This window comes from Struthio camelus, chromosome 1 (assembly GCF_040807025.1).
Source record: "Struthio camelus isolate bStrCam1 chromosome 1, bStrCam1.hap1, whole genome shotgun sequence".
NCBI lineage: Eukaryota > Metazoa > Chordata > Aves > Struthioniformes > Struthionidae > Struthio > Struthio camelus.
Window position 1 is genome coordinate 45,612,224 of NC_090942.1, and position 14,966 is coordinate 45,627,189.

The 14,966-nt window shown below is 36.7% G+C and overlaps 1 protein-coding gene and 1 long non-coding RNA gene across 2 annotated transcripts in view; one reads left to right on the forward strand and one right to left on the reverse strand.

Moving 5' to 3' along the window:
- The window catches only part of PTPRQ (protein tyrosine phosphatase receptor type Q), a 136,876-nt gene that overhangs the window by 46,755 nt on the left and 75,155 nt on the right, over positions 1–14,966 (forward strand). Inside the window, exons 30-36 of the mRNA XM_068936374.1 lie at positions 1,457–1,609; positions 1,729–1,908; positions 2,646–2,753; positions 5,277–5,558; positions 8,961–9,143; positions 9,889–9,990; positions 12,372–12,492. Coding sequence (XP_068792475.1) covers positions 1,457–1,609; positions 1,729–1,908; positions 2,646–2,753; positions 5,277–5,558; positions 8,961–9,143; positions 9,889–9,990; positions 12,372–12,492 — 1,129 coding nt within the window. The remainder of the gene's footprint in view (positions 1–1,456; positions 1,610–1,728; positions 1,909–2,645; positions 2,754–5,276; positions 5,559–8,960; positions 9,144–9,888; positions 9,991–12,371; positions 12,493–14,966) is intronic.
- LOC138066513 (uncharacterized) lies at positions 433–4,101 on the reverse strand. Its single transcript, XR_011139854.1, has 3 exons — positions 4,023–4,101; positions 3,293–3,423; positions 433–998 (listed from the first exon to the last, which is right to left on the reverse strand). It is a non-coding gene; the product is annotated as an uncharacterized lncRNA (long non-coding RNA).

The following is a 14,966-nucleotide window of genomic DNA, read 5'->3' on the forward strand; positions in this document are numbered from 1 at the left end:
ACAGTTGCCAAAGCAGGTGTGATTGTCAGGGATTAACATATCTCCAAGCCCTTCAGAGACCTTGATTTCTCTAAGCCTTTTGACTAATAGGTTTTCAAATGTCAGTGAAGGTAAATAGGTCAAAAAGTTACAACTTTGCTATATGGGTGACAAACAGGTGGAGATGACCCCATGACATGGTGTTGTCATTAGTGTGTACACTTGTTCTGTATTATCAATGGAACAGTGTTTCTTTACCAACTATGGATATTTACAAATCATTAAACAGGCCTTAGTTGACAGGCAGAGACTTAACATACCTCTCTAACAGGAGGCAGAGAATCAAGTTTTGATTTTTAAATATACTTTATTAAAATCACAGAATTCCTCCATATACAGCAGTATAACTAAGCCTAGAATTTAATCCACTAGTTTAAAGTACATTGGATCATTTCTGTACTACGTTAATCCACAAGAATCTTCCTTGTCATGCAGAGAAAAAGTACATTGCTTCAAATGTGAATCTTTTTACTACCTTATTCAGCTTAAGTTAGTGATCTTCTGAAAGAGGTTTATGTTTCTGAAAAATTGTTTTTAGGCATCATTTGTTGTAGTCTAGCACACATTATTTTATAGTAGTTATTGTAGTTACAGTTATTGACAAATAAATCGTCAGTAGTGCTTGCTGATTTTTAGATGCCTACATTTTTAATGCTGAACTTGCAAAACTATAAGGCTGATGCTCAGATATATGAAGTATCCATACTTTTTTATGTTGCAGCGGCATAGAGGCTCCTTTATAACAGATAATTTTGACTAGCGGAGTCAGGTTGCTGCTGGCTTTGAACTTTATCATAGAGACACCAAAAACTTTATGGGCACGTGTTCGACCTCTTTGTTGACCACAACTCTTTTCTTCTGCCAAAAATACCACTGTGAAGGCATCTGTGAGGGGAGCTGTTTGAGGTATAGCATATTATAGTATAATTGTGAGGGTAAGGAAGATGAATTGTCCTTTCCTTTGAAAACAAACAAACAAAAAAACCAGAAACAAACCTATGAGCCACAACTGATTCTAAAGTCACTGGGAAGACAAGCGTATATTTTCTGAGTTCCTAGCAGACTTCTCCCAAACTTTTTTGGCGCTAGCAGTCAGTATAAACCTCATGTTTTTAGTTCCCATTCCTTCTTTCACCTAGCCCAATTGATCTACTCTTCCTACTGCCTGAATTTCATACTTAGTAGAAGACCACTGAAAAGCAGGGATGATTATACACATGACAGCAGCTTCTCCTTAGCTGACTTAGACACACAGTGTAACCTTTTATTTATATTTTTGTTAACTGTTATGAAAGTTAATTTAATTTGTTTGCAGTAAAATAGTTGCAAGTTACTGTGTCAATCTGAGTTTAGAATCCAAAGGGAAAAAAAAGAGTGTACAAATAACTGACTTTTTCTCCCTTTTATTTAATTGCAGATAATCAGTATACCACTAACATTTTGGCTGAAGAGCTGTCATATGTTATAAAAGGCCTTGTACCTTTCACCGACTACGTAATCGGTGTGTCTGCTTTCACTACTATTGGAGAGGGGCCACCGTCTATTCTCACAGTCAGGACGCATGAACAAGGTAAAACATTATAACTCTAAAATAAGTTAACATATATTACTTCCCTCACTGAAGTTTTTTTTAAGGTTTTTTAAAATCATTTTATTGGTCATTGTTGTAATTTTGTGTTTTTGTTTAAGTTCCAAGCTCAGTACAAAATATATCTTATAAGAATATTAGCTCCTCCTCTGTTTTGCTCTACTGGGATCCCCCAGCAAATCCCAATGGGAAAATCATTCATTATACTGTTTATGCAATGGAACTGGATACAAAAAGAGCATTCCACACAACAACTTCAAACAACAGCTTACTTATGACAGGTAGAGTGTCCTTTGATTAAAAAGATAATTGCAAATATGTTATGCAAAATTATTTATTTAATGTTTATGTAATGTATCCAGATAGGTAGACCAAATTTCCCCCATCCCCTCAAACACTTCCTCATGTGAAAGCAAGGTTGGGACACACCTGCCAGACTGTCTGCTGTGGAGAAATATTTAGGGAATGTGGGATGGGAGAAGACGACTAGGTATGGCTGGTGGGTAGTAATTTCTGAAATGGATTTCTCCTTGGAATTTTTTTCCTCAGCCTCTTTCTTCCGCACAGAAAGCATTCCTAAATTGTTAATTCTTTTCAGACTTGAATTTTTTTTTCTCAGTATTTGTTTGAAATTAATAATAATTTTATTCTTTCAAAGTAATAATTTTGGTAGCAATTGAAGAAAATGTATTCCTCATGGGGCTTCAGGCATCTATTTGTGCTAACCAGAGTAATGCGTAGAGAATAAAAACCCGTATGTTTTTGTGTACCCGTTCACATCCCACGTTTTGACAAAGAAATAGTTAAAGCTATTTACAGGGTTGAAGCTGTTTAATTTATTCCAAAATCAGTATTTTGGAATATCAGTATACATATTCTGTCTTTTAGAGGACAAATGTGTATTGAAAACTCTTAGAACAGTATCCGTTTTTATAGTTTAATAAATGAGCTACAAGGAAAATAATGTGTTTAAGGAGGATCATCAGAAATAGAGATTTTTTTTACTTAATCTTTTTAGGTTTAAAAAAATATACAAATTATAAAATGAGAGTGGCGGCCTCTACCACAGTTGGAGAAAGTGCTTTGTCAGAAGAAAATGATGTTTTTGTGAGAACCCCTGAAGATGGTAAATATATTATTTGCAATGATGATTTGGTTTCTGTATTGAAGTACGCACTTCTTCAAAAGATTAAACACGTACATAAGCAGGGGAAGAAAACATACAAATAAAATCAATGTTTGTTGAAATTATAAGTCTTCTATCAGTCAGTGTCTTCATTCAGATTGTTTTAAGATAACTGCTAGAAATAATGATAAAAACTGCATCATGACCAGTAATGAAATGAACTAGTTTCAACTCCGATGGACAAATGGGAAGCAAGCTGCAGAGCTGAGGTTCTTTCACTGAAAATAGTGTTTCCCCCATCTAAACCATAATCAGTTTTCTTTGGGACTGCAGCTTCTCCTTTTTATTCTGCTATCATATGGAAATTAAGTTGTTCCTGAAGCATGTGGAAATGGCAGCTTTAAACAAGTCGGAAGCCATGTTGCTGTCTATTAGCAGAGCTGCTGATAAAAGTGAGCTTTTTCTATTGAATGGTATTACATGATAGTATAATTCTCTATTTTATAGAGTTTTGGAACTTTATTCCTTTTAAGACTTACCATTTTTAATGTAGGGTATAATACTACCTTGTGAAGACTTCTGGAGTTTCCTTGCTGGCTTTCAAGGCAGTCTCCACACATGAATCTCCAGGGGTAGTAGCTGGAGTTGCCCCGGCCTTTACAAAGAGAACCTGGGAATTTGATTCGCAGAGCAGAGATATGAGTATTGAACCTTCATCTTTTCTCATTTACATCAGGTTTTTAACAGTTTATTTTTGCTGGTTTCAGCAGATTTACTTCCAATTTTTACAGAAGTAACGAAGAAGGTAATTGGGCCAGTTGTCTTCTCCCTCTCACAACTGCCAAATATGCTACAATACAGGAGGAATACTTAAGGGGGAATGAAAGCAAGCCAAGGATTACAGGGCTAAAAATCATGGGGATTTATGAATGTTAAATGGTTTGGATAACCATCCAAACAAAATCTCAAATTAAATAGTAAAGCTTGTGGAGCTTGTGAATGTTTTTAAAGGCTACATGCTTCTGTATTGTTTTTTGCGGAGAAAGGGCATATCACAGGAACAGAAAATTACTTAAATGTCTTTTTCTGTGAAAGAAACTTTAAGTTTGCAACTTCCTGCCTCTGAACGTGACGGAAATTTGTTCATAGTGGAGTTTCAGGCCAACAGTTCATCCACTGGTAGGAGATGCATGCAAGCCTAAAGGAAACTATTCTGAAAACTGCTGATAATTCCTGCCTTTTCACAAAGCTGTGTGTAATTACTCTTACCTTGTTCTTCTTGGTACTTCTACTTGGTACTCAGTTTTCCTGAGGTAATTCAGATTGGGATTCATGTCTCCTAACCAAGAGTGACATGTAGTCTAAAGTAAAGATAAATCGAAAAGTGAGTTTCAGTTGAAAATTAAGCTTCTTCACATGGGAGGTATCCATGTGGGCATTCCTGTCATTCAGACAGTAGTGGTCTGTTAGGATTAACATCTTTCATTTGTAGGCTTAGAAATCAGGGTTGAAAATAGTGAGACCTTTAGACCAAAAAGTTTCAAGGTAAATTCTGAAATATCTGTATATATGTATTTGTACACAAACTGAATCACATAATCCATCATCAGAAAAGGAAAAAAGAGGGATATAAGCATGACCTAAGTCTTGAAATTGCTCTCATATTGAACCTGGGTTTTTATTACTTTTTTAAAAACAGTTTTATCGATTAGTTATTTCAGGGGTGAAGTGATAAGTCCGACCGAGGAACGTGGGTTTACATTCACAGCTGATTTTTTCATAAGTGCAGTTCTCACTCACTCCTTCAACACCTCTGTGCATTATTAGCTTGCTGCAATCTCATGAAATCAGACATTGCAAATAGATTTAGCCAATATGCACTGCCCTGGAGCTGGACTTGTTTTGTGTATGACCTTCACACCACTACACGCAAGATTTACACTAGGGTCTTCATGGTCATCAATCAGCAGCTGTATTGGTAAGCTAGAGGGAATTTAGTTGCAGCATATTTTCTTCCCTTTCCTGGTTTGATGGTTGGATGAGTGGAATAAGTAAGATTATTTAGGAATAAAACAGACAAATGGGCATATAACAGCCAAAGTTAAAGAACTTGAAGCTGAGGAAGCCAGTGAGAGAATTTGAAGAAGGTCTACATGTGAGTGGTGGACAGAAGTGAGGTGGTGTTGTTTTTTTTTTTTTTTTTTTTTTTGAACACAAGCAATTTTGGATGGATATGCGAGTGGATGAGAGACAAAAGTTCCAGAGAAGCTAAAGTGTCTGGGATGCAAAAAGAAGTCTAGCTTTATGGGTGGAAAAGAAAGAATACAGACACTAAGATAAAAAGCAGTGAGGTTTAGAGAAGGAGAGCAAGCGAGTGAATTGCTACCTTTTTGCTATAGTTAGCTATACCTACAGTAGTCTTCAGGATACCTGAATGTTGGGGACCAGTAGTAGATCTATGAGATCAGTCTTATATTCAGTTAATTAAAAATCTCAGAGATTTCTTCAATTTCTGTATTGCAGAACCAGACTCCCCACCCCAAAATGTAGAGTTAATAGATGTGACTGCAACAGAAATAAACCTGAGGTGGTTACCACCTGAGCAGCCTAATGGTCTCATAACTCACTATGAAGTTCTCTACAGCGATTCCAATGATTTATGTACTAAAAATGCCTCAAGTACAAGTATATTACTAAGTGAAATGAAGCCATATACTCTCTATAACATCTCTGTAAGGGCATTCACCAGACTTGGCCATGGGAATCAGTCATCTTTCCCACTTTTTGTGAGAACATCTGAAACTGGTGAGTATACAGTTTTTTAAAAATGCTATAATTTTCCATAGTCAGCTGCTTTATGGTGACATTTGATGCCCAGGAGAGCAGTTTAATTAATCTTAAAAATATGTATTTGTTTTGCAAGGCAGATAGTTTGAACTTTCTTTTTCCTTCATCTATACACAAAGCAGAAGTAAGGAAATAGTAAGTAAGATTAAGAAGTAAAGGAAACGGAGCAAGTTGTAGGCCTGATGGACTTCATATATTTTACTATTTATCCTTGAAAACCTCTCATGTCTTGCAGGAAAATAACTTCATTTTTTGTAGGAGTGCAGGGATTTTGAAAAGTGAGTGAGGCTTGAATTTCAAGTTACGAACTGTGATTTGGCAAGAATCAATCCAAATGATTTTAAAAAAAGAATACAGAATTCATCGATACAGTGCTAATTTGTAATCAGGCAGAATCAGCTGATTACATTATGTTACTGGGAATATTTTGGAGAAGGTAAAGATAAAATGAAATAGCAGACAATTAGATTGAATGAAATATTTCCAAGAAGGGAAAGTAATTTTAGAAGTGAAGACTGGGAAGAAAGGATATGCTTACTGAGTATTAAAAAGGAATAACAGGGCATAGAAGAGACTTGAAATAAGTAATAGTAAGATAGAGCAATATAGGGAAAGGAATGTAAAATACAGAAAGGGTCATTAAATTTTCAGTGGAGCTAAATAGGAGAGGCATTGGGGAAAATGTGGAGAATCATGGTTTACACAGAGGAGCAGATGTTTGATTTAAGCTGTAGAATCAGGAATAGAAGGCAGCTGAAGAGACAGACAGGAAGGTTACAGAAAAGCATACACTTGGTCTCTGTTCAAATGAATACAAAGAGATAAGGTCAGAGACAAAAGAACACACAGAGCGGGATACTCAACCAACTCCTTGGGGCAAGGGGGGAAGAACAGGGAGTGATGATAATCGTCTTCATGGAGAAATTCACTGGAGTAGAGAGGCAAAAACCTAGCTGGGATGGAGGTGTTAGAGGGCCGAAGAGAAGGTTGCCCTTGCCCTACCTCTGACCTATGCTGGTAGGAATAGCCAGGCTGGAGAGCCAGCAGGAAAACCAATCTATTTCTCCAATGGCTGCTGTCGTGGGTACTTAAGAGAAGTGATTGGCAGCTACCACCTACAAATAGCTAATCCATATGCCAGCTACTCTTCTCATAGCAGTAACAGCAGCAAATTCTGTTCCTTTAGGACTCAGACATATCCGAGTAGCACTGGTATGATGATCATCCTCTTCTGGGGCCTTTTGTAGTCTTCAGCAGTTTGTTGCCTCAGACAGCTGCCTGCTTTATCTGCACCTAGATGTAGCACTGGAGCTAAACATCCTGTGTTTATCAGGTTTTGCTCAGCAAGGAAAGACATGCACGTACCACTATCTCTCAAAAGAGGGCAGGGGAATACTTTAGCTGCTTGATTGTTATGACACAGTGGGAATCACTATGAGCTCCTTTTTTTCTGAAATGAACTTTGTTTTACTCTGTGTGGGGTATATGTGTTTCAGCCCTGCAGAATGAATCAAACACCTAAGGAACTGGGGCAGAGATACCTAGTTTTGGGATTGCACAAGGTGTTAGTTACGATAGAGGCGTCGAGCTAGCTCCACCAAGATACTGTGCTACTTTTGATGATTTTGTTTGTCAGATGCCATAAGTATGTAGCATCTGCCCAATTGATTTACTTACCTAATCTGTAATTTTTTGTTATGGGTCCTTAACTTAGACATCTGTCTTTTATCTAAGTTGTATTTTAAGTGCCTTAGTTCTTTCTCAGTGCCTTAACCCCCATCATGCTCAGATCAAAAATTTGAATTCCAATGTCTGTCTGTGACAGAGATGACAAGTTGTAAAAACATCTTCTGAGATGAGAAGAATAAAAACAAGGGAGGATATGGAGAATGGAACATTTTGAGTCAACTACAACCTATTATGGTCTGTTGAGGTACTCTTGGGAGTTCTCTGTTACTGTTCCACCAAGAAATTAGAAGGAATTGTGGGCAGATTTCTCTGCCTCTTGTGAAATTTATTCCTTTTCTGGATATTGCTTAAGCAGAAATAATTCATCCTTTTGAATGCAGAGTTTCACCAAATGTCGGTAGGTTGATAAGAATGTTTAGTGAGTCCTAGAAACATGCTCGTGCCTTTCTTGACCTATTGGGCAAATTGTGCTGTCACTGTATAATCACGATTTTCTGAAATAAGATATATTATGCTCTCAGTCCAGTTTTGGATAGTGGAAAACATACTTGTCCATTTGTTTGGGGACAGATAGACACAAAAAACAACTGTCATGGTGCAGCTGCAGGGTGCTGGTGGTGGCAGGGCAGGACTTCACCAGCCAAGGCCCATCCCACCACCTGGCAAGGGAGCAGGGCAGCTGGAGGCAGCTCCAGCCCCAGGCATTGGGCACCTCTGTGGGGATGAGCTGAGGCCAGGACAAGCAGTCAGCCCACGGGTCAAGGTCTGGATCAGGCCCAGTGAGGGTAACCAGTGTGAGACATGGCCCCGTGATCGTCAGGCAGGGCTACGGTAACAAGGCAAGACCAGGGTCAGGCTGAGAAGTCAGCCCATGGCTTGGGGCCTAGGTCAGTGAGTCCCTGGCCTGCCACAGGCACAGCCAGCCACAGCCACAGGCACAGCAGCAATGCAGCAGGACTAACAGCTCAGGCAGGGACCAAGTACAAGAGCCTCAGCTGAAAGCAGCTCTCACGGGGCAGGGGGTCGGCCCTGGCTGCAGCCTCCCGGCAGTGCTTCTGGGAGCCTTTCCCCACAGTCATCAGTGGGACAAGGGCCCTCGTCTGCACCATTGCTGAGTTGCCCCCGAACCCCAGCAAGCAAATCCCCAGGAGGGGGGATGCTCTCAGTGCCCTTATATGTTAAAACTCCCTTTGTTTCTCCATACAAGTATTCCCAGAATTTGTGTAGTTCACCTAAGGAAGGGGAAGAAAATGGTGGGTGATTTAAGGACTAAAGGCAGTACTTCATGAAAAGACTTTTGACAGCAGCCAAGTTGGAGGATTGCAGTGATAGTTATCAGATGCCAAAAGGAAAGTTCAGCATCGTGCTCTGGAGGCTTTTTAATCTAATTCCATCTTTCTTTTTTTTTTTCTTTTTTTTAAAGAATGACCCGACCCTTGTCATTATAAAGCATATCATATGTTTTTGATCTTCCAGTTCAGCCTATTTTAAAATATATTTTGTGTTTTAAAAAAAAAAAAAAGAAAAGAAAAAAAAAAGAAAAAAAAGAAAAAAAGAAACTTACAAAATCAAAATATTTAGAATATGTTTTATTTTAACCAGTTTAAAGAAATTCTTAGTAAAATGATTAAACTGACTGGAATCTTTACAAGTCTACATTTCTTTTTCTAGTTCCTGAATCTGCACCAGAAAACATAACCTATAAGAACATTTCATCCATGGAAATTGAATTATCATTTTTTCCACCATCTATTCCCAATGGAATCATACAGAACTACACAATATATCTCAAGAGGACTAATGGGACGGAGCAAAGAGTTATCAACACTACTCTTCTGATACTACGTATTACAGGCCAGTATATAATAATCTTGAACTTATGGCGACTGTAAAATGTTCTAAAAAGGGCTCAAAAGATTAACTGATGCAGACCGGTTAGTTTATTGATTGGACATGTCCTTCTACCATACGTTAGGTATAATCTAAAGTTATATTTCACCTATCCCGTGGAGCAGCCTATTGTGCCCTGCAGTAATATGGTGGAATGGAGCACAATCAGTATAGAATCTGACATACTCCTTGTTGTATTTTATATGTTTGAAGCACAAGGAACTTTATTAAATTCTGTGCACTTTTTTACATATATGTCATTGTAACTGAAAGTAAACACTACTACATATCTTTCCTATCTTATTCTGATTAAAATTAAATACTTCACTTACCTTTCTGTCTTTTTATATATTCTTTTATTATTCATGAGGCATGACGCAGCGGTTAATACAGGGAGCTCAATACCTTAACTAGTACATTTTCAGTATAGAGCTAAGCACAAACTGTAAAGCATTCTATGAATACAAAGTATAAACTGATAGTTAGGCTTTTGACACTTCCATTGTTCATGGAGAATAGTTTATATTCAAGTTCTTCTAATGCTTATTTCAATCTCTAATATCAAGACACAGGTCAATTTAAGTGATGGGCCTCTTCAGCACTGCAAAACTTCTGTTTATGGTTCGGGATTCCAAATTTAGGTTTCCATTAAAAACACAAATTTGGCTCACCAAATGGTTGGCTTACTGCATTCTTCTTCTGTATTTAGATTTAAAGAAATACACAGAATATACAATAGAGGTGTCTGCTAGTACCACGATGGGGGAGGGCCTGCGCAGCGCACCGGTGCATATACTCACTGATGAAGATGGTAAGTCGGTAAAGTTGCAATGTATCATTATCTGCCTATAGTTTTAAACCAGTCTTGTATTAGTCAGATAGATGTGTATGTTTTATATGTTCTTTTTGCAATTATATCTCTGTATTTATATCAACATGAATGTATATATATATGTGTATATATATATGCACTCAAGCATGCACCTCTCTATATATGTTATTTTATACATTTACTAGTACAAGCTATGTGAAATTACAAGAATGCTGAGCATGGACATTTGTTCTCACCAGTAGATCATGCACTTGAAAAACCTAAATCTACTAGTGTTATTTTAACCTAATATACCACATGGTGGAATTAAATACTGTCTTAGGTTCTGCAGACGTGTGAGAGCAGGGAGAAAAGGAAAAACACTAAAAGGCAGCTTGAATGGACCAGGGATGCTTCTGGTTCTTTTGATTAGAGATTTTTGAATTCTTCAAAACACATGCGCAGATGCTAATATGTAGATGTAAAATTATTAATGTTATGAAAATGGTCAAAGTCCATCTGTAGTGCTGGACTACCACACTGAGCAGGGAAGTGTGATTCAGAGTAGAACAGTCATTATATTCCCTGCTAACTAGTACAGAAGGCCACAGATTAGAAAAATCTTAAAATGCTATTTGTACTTTGAGTACGCAGTTTAGTTGTGTGAAGTTATTGTTAATGCCCTTTATAATTACTGGACAGGGGATCATGAGAAAGGTTCAAAGTACAAAGTGCTTCAGGTGCAGTGACTCACGTTTTGGACGAGCCTCCATTGCTCAGGGAGGAAGTCTCTAGGAGCGTAGGCTAGAGCTGCATTGATACAAACATCTCACCCAAATGGAGCCTCTTTTCACATCTGAGGAAGCATTGGCCTGCCAAAGATCCAGTTTTTGATGAAAATGGATATTTGTAAATCTCCAGGGTAGCAATGGGCTTATATTCACAGTCTCAGTAATATACCTTTGTTAAATACTAATGTTGCTGGAACACACTGGAAACGGCTGATTTTGATAAATCCATCTTTTCTGTAGAGTGTGTTTATTTAGAGAAATGTAGATTCTATTTTTCATCAAAAGAATATCCCCAGATAAGAACTGTACAATGAACTAGACATCCCCCCAAAAATGACATTCGCTATTTGATAGATCTTTTATTATATAGCCACTGAGGATAATATAACAAGTAAAACACTAAATACAGCTGTCACCATTTTTCCTCATTAAATACAGACGTCCATAGAATTCAGTGAGTCTTTGTTCAGGAAAATTTTTTTTTTCTTAAATGTACAGTTCTGAAACTTTTGTACCAACTTTTAAGATAGCGAAAGAAGGAATGGCAACTGAGAAACACCAGTATTTGTAATACACTACATGTACTTTATTCACAGGAACACAGTGTTCCATATTTCAAACCAAATGCTTCATAGATTTGCTAATAGCTATGCTCATATTCTCAATTTCCATGCATGACTACAACTATGACCTGAATTTTTAGTACATGATGCTCTTTGGTTTAATTTGAAGAAATAAAAATAATTCTAGTATTACTACATAGTGATATGTATGTCCATGAATCAAGAAGAAGAAAAAGATTTACTTCCTCAATAGCATGCTAGTAAAAAGTGAGATCACTTATACATACATGGGTACGTTTTTTTTCCTCGTCAATATCTATATGAATCTTAAAGTAATTTGATTAGAATGAAATCAAACATGTTCTAAGATTTTCTTTTACTTATGGTGTCTCCCTACATAGTTGTTATATGATGGCATGTAGAGTTCATCTTAGAATGAATTTTAAGGGTCTCAGTCATTTCATATCTTTATATTTTCTCTTGTGGCAAGCTAAATATATGACTATGTTCCTTATTTGATGGAGTAAATACATTTTACCACTGCCTTGCATCCCACATATTTATCATCTCTCACTGCCATGCTTATCTACGTTTCCACCTTTTGATGCTTCATATAATTATTTCCAGCACCTCTTTTTCCCCAGGGAATCTATTTTGCTTTATTTTACATGTGTTCATACCTATAAAGCTCTTGCTTTTATTAGAAGGGAAAAAATTACAGCAGGGTATTTGGACAGTAGGTGAATCACTGTGACCTACCCTTTGCTCCGTTTTCTCATGAAGTATTTTTTTCCGTTGAATCACAGAAACAGATGTTTTAACACCACCGTGCAAAATCTTCTTTTATCATCTGTCAGAAAAAGGAAAATAAGCTGTATTATAACATGAATTGATAGGAATACTGTACCTGTGTGGTACGAAGTTCACTTTCCATCACAAATAATTAAAGTCCTATTTAAGGATGCTGCATATTCCACAGATCGTGACTGTTTAACAAGCTGTTATGTCCTCTTCTCTCATTTTATAGCTCCTAGTTCTCCTCCAGAATCTCTCTCAGTAAAACAGTTGTCGGGTGTCATTGTGCAGTTGTCATGGAAACCTCCACTGGAGCCAAATGGAATTATCCTCTATTACACAGTTTATGTCTGGTAAGATTTTCTGGAAATGGTTCTGAGGATAAATATTAATCTGTAACCTATCAGGAATGTTAGGTTTTTCTTACACAGTGTGTTGATTACACATTTTTTGAGACTGAATATTAATCCAGCACTTAAAATACTAACTTTTTGCGTGTACAAATTCAGATATAATGGAGTAAGTGAAAATTAAAGCGTTCAATATTTTGCAAGCATTTTGAATGTTTTCATAAAGGTTTTGTGAATCAATTAAAATTTCAGCTAGAATCAAGTGACTAGTTCATTATATACTGATCAGTCTCTGAGCTCTCCTAAATTGTCAAGGAGATTTGAAATAAATTGAAGGTAGGTGAATATTGCTTTCGTTTGCAGAAAGTGTGTAAGAGCAATTTATGAGACCTGTTTTAGCTCCCATCCAAATGGCGTGACAACTCAAGAGTCACGAGATTAGAATTGTTATATGTTCTGTATTTTGTATATATCATGTTTATAGCAAACCAGTATCTTTTAACAGTCATTTACTGACTTATTTTTTCTTCTACCTGTCATTTCTTCTTTCCTGCAGTTTGATCTCTCATCCCTCTTGAGATCTTTTTTTCCTCTCAAAAGGATGTTTGTCACTTTAAATGCCAGCTTGCAGCTCTTGTCCTGTTCTCTTTCTAACACAGCGTGGTCTAGTGATTTGATATCTCTTCAAGGATCTCTGTATAACTGCTGCCAGGATTGAACAGATTTTGTTGCTGATCACTTTTATTATATTGCATTTGTCCTGTACCATTTTATTGCCGCCACTAAGGCACAGGATCAAATGCTAAAGAAAATCACCTTTTGAGATCTGCATTGCAAGTCCGCAGTCTTTATGAAAACACTATTAAGCTTACATTTATTTTAATGTTACTTAATATTTTTGGGGTAAGAGTTGGCCTCTGATCCTATTGAATTATTTTTTTAATTAGAACTTCTAGGTAAGTTGATGATAAAGTGAACAGAAGTGACCGCTTCTTTCCAGAAGAGTTGGTTTGGTCTTCTCTCGTTAATTCTACTGCATTGGCAAGGTCTAGTGTTCTTTAACCACGAAGAACATGAAATTAAAGACTTTCTTCTAGCTAGAAAGCAGTTACTTTGTGTTCTAGCTGGAAAACAGTTACTTCATGATAAGGGTTATGCTTTTAATAAAGACTGTGTTCAAAGACTTGAAGTTATTCAGCTTTTCATTTTTATATTGTCTTAAAGCTTACGTTGTTATAATGAATGAGCTGGTAAGAGTTATTTTTAAAAAGTTGTTAAGAGAACCATCTTTCTAAATATCTATATTAAACAATCACATAACTTTTTGCAGTAAGCCCTGCCCTTCTTCTTTCTGTTTTTTCCTTGCTGTATCTTACCTATCCTCACTGTGCCTTATCTAAAATTAGACTGGCATTAGGTCTCATCTTGAGGCAAGAACATTGGATGAAAACTCCCGTTACTTTCAAAGGGGCCACAACTTTATTCCTTATCTTTTTTTTTTTTTAATTTTAAGTATTTCACATAATTGCCTATATAATTTCATAAGATGCGTTGCTTAGTAAGAGTTGGCAAGGCAAACTGCTGTGCTGTAATTGCTACTTTTGGGAAGCATTCAATATTTTACAGAGGGCATCCTTAACCCCTGAGCTCCTTGATAAAGTGGAAAGAGGAAAGCTAATAACGATGTTAATTAAATATTCCTTCTCTTAAATATATTGCAACAGTTGTGGAAAATTGGTAACTTTTTTTTGATGGCATGGGAATAAGAATCCACAACTAGTAGAATATAAACAGCAGTATGAGTAATTTTTCATTGTTATTGTCTTTCATGGAATTTGTCACAGGACAAATATTTCAGGCTTAAAAATTGGCATTAACATATTCAACAGCATTTTGTCAGATAGTTACTGACTAAAACCGCTATGAGATGATTTTTAGGACACTATGGTACCTGCCTTTGTCAAGTGAAAGTATGCAGTTGGTTAGGACCTTTTTTGTCTGGGCTTCGGAAAGATGTCATTTAAAACTTAGTATTGTTGTTCTTCATTAAAATTCCTTGCCTTATCTTATTCTGCTAGATACTTTCTCATTGTTTGTGAAGGCTACGCTCACTTTGGTTAGTGTTTTCTTATTATTTTGACTGCAGGGTCAGTTACTTTTCTAAATGGAAAATTAACTTCTCTTGAAACACTTTAAACTTTTGTTCTACTTGGTGATTTTGGCCTGACTGTGGGAATATTTTTTGGTGAATAAGATGATGTTATGAGAACACAATTAGTCAGAGTGGGAGTAGGTTGTACATTCGCCTCTTACTTAAATTATAAGTAGCTACATTTTTACATGCAAAGAACATATGGGGCAAAAATCCAAGAAAAGATGTCTTTTCTTTGTATAGAATTTGATAACTGCTCCAGCAGCCTCTTATATTTTGCGCTGTGAAAGTTTATTAGCTTATTAATGCTTGAATCTCTTTACTG